Source organism: Rhagoletis pomonella, unplaced genomic scaffold (assembly GCF_013731165.1).
Source record: "Rhagoletis pomonella isolate Grant_MI unplaced genomic scaffold, Rhpom_1.0 Rhpom_scaffold_00001, whole genome shotgun sequence".
In the NCBI taxonomy this organism is placed as follows: domain Eukaryota; kingdom Metazoa; phylum Arthropoda; class Insecta; order Diptera; family Tephritidae; genus Rhagoletis; species Rhagoletis pomonella.
In genome coordinates this window covers 99,046,923-99,054,117 of record NW_023458555.1, presented here as the reverse complement: position 1 = coordinate 99,054,117, position 7,195 = coordinate 99,046,923, and the positions used below count along the sequence as shown (strand labels likewise).

The 7,195-nt window shown below is 36.2% G+C and overlaps 1 protein-coding gene across 2 annotated transcripts in view; it reads left to right on the top strand.

Moving 5' to 3' along the window:
- The window catches only part of LOC118749228, a 15,453-nt gene extending 8,766 nt beyond the window's left edge, over positions 1-6,687 (top strand). For both annotated transcript variants that reach the window (XM_036484021.1, XM_036484030.1), the window contains exons 2-6: positions 4,550-4,736; positions 4,794-5,319; positions 5,860-6,042; positions 6,104-6,211; positions 6,515-6,687. In XM_036484021.1, coding sequence (XP_036339914.1) covers positions 4,550-4,736; positions 4,794-5,319; positions 5,860-6,042; positions 6,104-6,211; positions 6,515-6,665 — 1,155 coding nt within the window. In that variant the 3' untranslated portion in view covers positions 6,666-6,687. The remainder of the gene's footprint in view (positions 1-4,549; positions 4,737-4,793; positions 5,320-5,859; positions 6,043-6,103; positions 6,212-6,514) is intronic.
- Positions 6,688-7,195: the final 508 nt, after the last annotated feature.

The following is a 7,195-nucleotide window of genomic DNA, read 5'->3' as shown; positions in this document are numbered from 1 at the left end:
ATTTCCCTTAGGCGGATGCAGCGCTAAACAAGAAGACGAAGACGCCACCTGGGTTCAAACCCTGGTCAAAGCAACATCGCAAAAATATAGAAAAAAAGGTTTTTTCTTAACAGCGGTCGTCCCTCGGCAGGCAATGGCAAACCTCCGAGTGTATTTCTGCCATGAAAAACAGCTTCTCATAAAAATACAATCGCCGTTCGGAGTCGGCGTAAAACTGTAGGTCCCTCCTCTTTGTGTGACAACATCAAGGCGCACGCCACAAATCGGAGGAGAAGCTTGGCCAAACACTAACATATGTGTAAGCGCCAATCTATTATTATTATTATAAATAAAAATGCAATGAATAAAACTCAATTTTGGCTGTTTTAGGACTCACTAAGGACACATATTTGTATGACCTTAAAATCCTCTCCAAGTAAGCTTTCATACTAGGGAGGTAATTGCAATGTGTTTTCTAACACTTATGTATACTTGCAACAATGCACTTTCAAAAATGGGCTATCTGTAGATATTTCATCTATTTATAATATTACTAATGTGCTGTCAAAAAGACAGCCCATCTGAAGTATGAAGCTGATCAAAGTCATCTGTTTGCAACTTATGAAGAAAAAGAAATTGCGTTTGCGTACTTTTGCAAACATTTATCTCCTTGAGACAGAACAGATAAAAATTCATTTGAATTTTTCTGTTGAGAGTTTTCTGCTAGAAAAAAAACACGAACACACCTATTGACATCTTTAGTAGCTAAAAACGCATAATGAAGACCGCTGCTCAGGTACCAGCCATCCGGATCTCGATTTATATCTTAACAAGCTAAGCTCACAAAAAAATTTCAATTGATCTGAAGTATGATGGATTTCTTGGTCATGAACTCTCCGTCTACAACCGGGCACTGCGTTATGGGCACACATAGTAAAATGTTGAAATGAAATGAAGAAGTGGAGAGTATGAAGCACTATCTCTGGCACTAACGCGTCCCAAGACGTGCAACCAAGTCCTCCGCAAATACTTTATGAATTGTTTCGTTATATAAAGAGCTTCCTACGAAAGATTTCGATACCAGGTCGAACTCCGGCGACCTAGTAACTGAAGTACAGATCATACTTAAGTTACGGAGGGAACACTTTTCCACCCTGTTGAATGGTAACAATATTTAAACTAGTCATTGACAACGGAATCGATGCCCACGGTTAATTTTTAACTGCTGAAAAGTAATGGTGTGCCAGCTGAGCAATTCAAGTACGTAGGCGAAGAGTTGATAAGGTGCATGCATCCGCTCTTATGCCGTGTTCCGCATATACACGACAAATGTTTTGCACGCTTTCAGGAGCATACTTGAAAACGTAAGGTTCAACGTAGGTGCGATTTTACGATAAATGCGTGCGTTATGACGTCGTCGTATCACGCGCATTTTTGAAAATCAAACTTGTTTGATTTCGCGTAGGATCGTGGGGAAAATACTTTCTAGAGGGGATATTAAGAGCTGCAAAACTGATCCGCTCGAGGGCTTTGTGTGTGAACCATGAACCTGCGAACAAGATCACGCAATCGGAGAATAATGAAAAAAGTAAATTTCTGAGCGTTTCTGAGAATGAAAACAAAGAAAACGGATAAGGTGCGGTGATTGAGTGCGATTAAATTGGTATTTATTATAAAATATACAAAGTGAGACTTGTGAAAATTAGCAAAAAAGTTCATAAAATATGGTTTTCATGATTGAAAGTGTTTTACAATCGCATATCATCACCATGGGTCGATTTTTCAATGCCAGCGTTCTGGCCACAAACGTGCATCCACTTTTCACGAAAATTTAGGCCTTTTGCCAAACCAAACAAATGAACAAACTTGTTCCAATCACAAAGTACTTCATTTTATGTGATAACTTTGTATTAAATCAAGATTAAAATAAAAATCGCGCATAAACACATCAAATTGCTCAAAAAGGCCATCCCGAAGCGATAGAAGACGATGTAAACAAAAGAAAAAGCATCAAAAACGCCAAGAAAACTTTTTTTTTGAAATTCGATTACAAATACAACGACGGCGGATTGCGTGATCTGTAGTCGTTGGTTCATGTGTGTGAACCTATAATAATATAAGCCTACAAATTCAACAGAGAATCACTCTCGACAACTTCAAATCATTGGTAATTACAACATTCGATGAGGTGGCCGTCAGTGTTGCCATTTTAGCCGTTTTCGGGCTAGATTTAGCCGGCAACCGATTTGTTAGCCTGTTTGTAAAAAAATGTATGCCGATTTTGCTATTTGCCTTGTTTTCTTAAAATTCAAATATATATGTTTCCTTTTTTGACTAAGCGACCCAAAATCTGTTAGAAATGGCTACTAGCCTTATCGCGGAGAAACTTTTCATGTCAGAGAGCGTTATATAAAGTTGGGCCGATTTCGCTTATTTTATTTGAAACGAATATATGTATTTTTCCTAAAGGTCGTAGAAGGGATTTTCTTCATAAAATGTTTGTCATGAATGTCTTAAATTTAAGTGTAAAGTTTTATTCGCAAACTTAGAAAATAACAAATTGTTTCACTGTTTGCTTAATATGCGTTTGTGTTCGGATAAAGTGCCAATACACAGAATAGTACTATAGGAAGCAGTGCTCTATCCCCAACAATAATAATAGGTAGATAGCGCATATTCAATTCTGGCTTAATTACAAAACATCATTGTCTCCCACTCCTAAAGGTTTAAGGTAAGGGATAAACTTATATTTTCAGCCACCATGTGCACATATGTATTTTTTTTAAACAAACTTTCACAACTTGCACACATTTCTATGTAAAGCAAAACTGTCTGGGAAGGCAATAGTAAGTAGATAGTAAGAAAAAATGCTCCCAAATTCTCTCTCAAGTAGAGAAACTTTAAAATTTCTGCCCGAACGCAAATTTACCGGAATTTGCAAGTTTCCCTGCCAGATAGGGTCCACGATTGCATATCAGACATAAGAAATTTGTATAGAATTTTTAAAATTCTTTAAGAGGGACAAAAACCAAGATCTACATTTATATATCTTGCTAGTCCGACTTTCTTCAACATACGTTTCAATTTCTTTATCGTAGTAACTGTCGGGTTCCCTATATCGACTCTGAGATTGCATTCCGATTACGAATACAGTGTTTTTCAGCCGAGTACCTTTCAAATCTTTGGAATTAACTAAATTAACAAGTATTTACTTACATTTTTCATTTTCAAATCGCTCACGTTTGTACATTTTTAAGTTTAACGAACTTGTTTATTCAAACAATCGTCGACAAAAAATCCAGCCATGTGCCACAATCATATGTTTTTCCTAATTGCAAATTCTTGCCGGCAATTTTTTTTCCAGCTTTAATTTGCAACTTCTCTCCAAGAACTAGTCCTACTTTTGATTTATTTAATGCCGATTTTGTTTCTACCGAAAAATGCAACCTTCTCTTTGCCCTCTACGCACAAACACTAAGAATAGCGCGATGAGAAGGCAACATTTTTTGTAGAAACGAAAACGCCATAAATGAAAGGTGAAATTTATCGTTTCTATCGAATAATATCGCCTTTTGATTGCCCCTTTTTCTTTTTGTATTCGATGCTAAATTAAAGGCAAAGGGTGAAACAAATTTGTGTTCGTTTCTTAAAATGTCACACTTTTGTAAAGCAAAAAAGGCACATTCTCTGCACGGTGGCGCTGTGTAAGGGGAGATGGTTGCCCTGAAAATCAGATGGTTGTTGAAAACGACAATATTATGAAATGCGTGACCTGGACAAGGAGAACAATGCAAAAACATGCCTTTTTACAGGGCTGAGTGTAATTTCAAACACATTTTGCACCGGGGAAGGGCAACATTTTTTGGAAGAAACGAAATCACCATTAGTTGAAAAAGTTTAGCCGTTTTCAGTGGTTTTTTATGCCAAATTTAGCCGGTTGGTCCAAAAAGTTCGGTCAACACTGGTGGCCGTTAGTGTGTAAAAGAAAAAGATTCTGCCGCAGATTTTCGGGTCTTTGCGCATTAACGACTGCGAATACCGTAGATGACCGAGGCAGCAAATTAAAACACATCGGCTCCTCTAGCCGGGTCATATTGTACGAATGGAAGCATACGCCACAGCCCTGAAAGTACTCACCGCGGAACCCCTTTTGTGATGGGAAAACCAGCTGGAGAAGGACATGGCTTCATTTGCCATTTCTTATTGGCACCAGTTGGCATAGAACAAAAACCACTGGCGTGCTTTATAGACTGAGTCATTTCCCTTAGGCGGATGCAGCGCTAAACAAGAAGACGAAGACGCCAGTAGCATTCTGTTTTTAAACCACCATTGCATCTCCCGTTCACTGCGTGAACAGCATGCTCGTTTTGGTACACTCTCGTAATTTCCCTCGCTTGCATGTCTCTTAGGTTAATAAAGCTTTGACAGTAAAAACTGCAAGGATTGGTAGCAACTCGTAAGAGTTTTTTTTTATATTGAAGCCCGTGTAAGCCTTACTGTCCATCCTCAAAATGCAATAAATAGGCAATTCGATATATTCACATTACCTGTTTTGTTTTTCTTTAAATAGGGAGCTTTGGAAAAAATGATCGATTCTTCTATCCAAAACACGGAAAATTATATATTAGCACTTCGTTTGTTAAATCATACCTCCGGAGAAATGAGAAACAAATCATACCCATGGACTGCATTATTATTAAGGGTATATGTGTCTTGCAAAGAAATCCGGAGGGCCCAGCAGATTGTTTTAACCTTGGGTATATTTTAAAAACTCTCTGAATGAGCTTATTGATTAATATTCAAATTTTTTGCAGGTGAACTTGCAATAATGTGCAACACGCGTGAAGAATCAAGGAAATGGTTTGGTTCCAATTATGTTGAAAATATTTTTAACACAATAACCAAGGAATATTGTGTGCAAATAGATAATTTAATCGTCTTACGTTGTATTGTTACTCTTTTAGAACTTTACCCGGATTATAGTGCTGATGTGAATGGTAGCGTTAAACATTTTGTTTCGAAGTTTATAGATTCTCTAAATTCTAATACAGTGGAGTATTCTGCAAAGTGTTGCCATCTTCTGTTAACTGTATCGAAACCTCAACCCAATACTGAAAAAAAGAAGGAGTTGTGGCGAATATATCAATATAAGCTGGTAGATAACATCCAGTTTTTGTTAAATATATTTTTTGGGCAGGTTTCTTTATCGGTTGTTGATGCTGTCAATTGCGGACCGCTACACATCCCAATCCTGCTTCTTAGCGACGATCCAGTAGAAAAATATCCACAAATTTTTATTCGATTTAAAAATTTGGTTGCCCATCTGGTTGTGACTTTACGGTAAGAAAAATTTAGGAACTCCGCATATTAAGCGCATTATCAAGAGTAATTGAGACTTCTGCACACTTGCACGTCCTGCATAAGTCACCAGCTAATAAAAACTCTACACATAATAAAATTTCTGGCTTTTCTTTCACAACTACGCATTCCGCAAATATTTCTGCAGCGAAATATTGCATAAACGGTTTAATACAATTTGCCCCATTTTTTAGCACGAAATCATTAATTTTCAATTATTTCCTATTGAAATGACAATTAGTTTTTATTTCCAACACAAAAAAGTAAATAAATGACAATTTCAAAACGACAAGCGCGTTATAATGTTGGCCGCTTCGATTCGTGCAGCTTTTTTCATTATGCGAAAATATGATTATGAATCGTAATGTAAATAGCTTCATTTAAATACATGTGTTCGGCATAAAAGCTTCTTACTTAAGTATGTCGAAACGATTACATTACAATGATTAGGCGCTTAATATGCGGAGTGCCTTACTTATTTTCTCTTATTAAATAAGTATATTGTCTCTTATCAATCAATAGGGAACCATTTCATACGGAAAAACTTATTAATGCAAAGAAAATTTTGAATCTAATAAAGAGTGCACTAGACCTCTCACATTTAACGGCGCGACAAAACGAAACGATTAACAGAACAATGCTCGCCCTTTTGCTTCCACAGTTTTATTTTATTATGTTGCAAATGGTGGAGACATTAATCTTGACGTAAATATTCAGAAGATATGTAGATGTATGAAAACATTACTAACTATTTTTACTCATAAAGTTTAGGAAAAAATCTGAGAAGGAGTTATAAACAAATATGGACCATTCTGGGAGACATAACAAAATATAGCACATTCAAAGCGCTAAGTGAAGGAAAAAAATCATACCAGTAAGTTTTAATTTACAGGTCTATTCTGCACTTTACTGAAGATTTTGTAGCCGGAAAATTTTATTACCAAAAAATGTTGCCAGTTCTTGTCACCGCGATTCTAGGTTCGTTGGTAATGCGCAATACTTTGTTACCAGCTTATGAGATGGTAACAAAATTTACCGGTTAAAAGAGTACACAGAATGCGAAAAGGGTTCAAAAATTTACAGGAACTTTATTTACCGGTTACAAACTTTTTATTACCAGCGCAGAATAAACCTGTTGCTATAAAAATTCCATATTTAATCAAATTATATTTTGCAGGCGTTTACTCGTAAAAGTGTGGAATACCACTTGCACATGGTGTAACATATTGAATCAAGGATGTCGTAGTGATTTATTAAGTAATTGTATGATGAAAAATTTGCTAGATATTTCCCTCATTCGAATTATTCCAGCAAAGGTAAGTTTGTGAAAGCATGGGACTGACGGAAGTTTTTTTAGAAAGAACCGTTACAAGTCTCATAAATTGAATTGAAATTTTAAATTAAATTCAACAATTTTTGTTATTTTTTGGCCTTATAACAATTATATTCAACAGTTTATATTGAGCTCGAGGCCATTTTTTTTAATGAAAATTTATTGTGGAAAAGCAACAATAATTTGAAAAAATGGTAGAAGTGATAGCTATTTCGGAATCACCACATTCGAACCGACGATCCCACTGACTCAGCCAGTTGCCTATGCACCGTGCTAAGTACGCCTTGTAAATTATCGTTTGCTTTTTTCCACTATTTTCATTTTTGTTATGCCAACACAATCAAGCGCAGCTATTCCGCTGCAATTCACTTGATCATGTGGTTGTTGGTATTGTTGGTTATTTGCTAATAATTCTATTTTTAGAATGTTTAACTTTTTTAGGTGTGCTCGTCCTTAAGTTATTTGTTTTTGTTATTTTTTGGCCTTATAACAATTATATTCAACAATTTATATTGATCCCGAGGC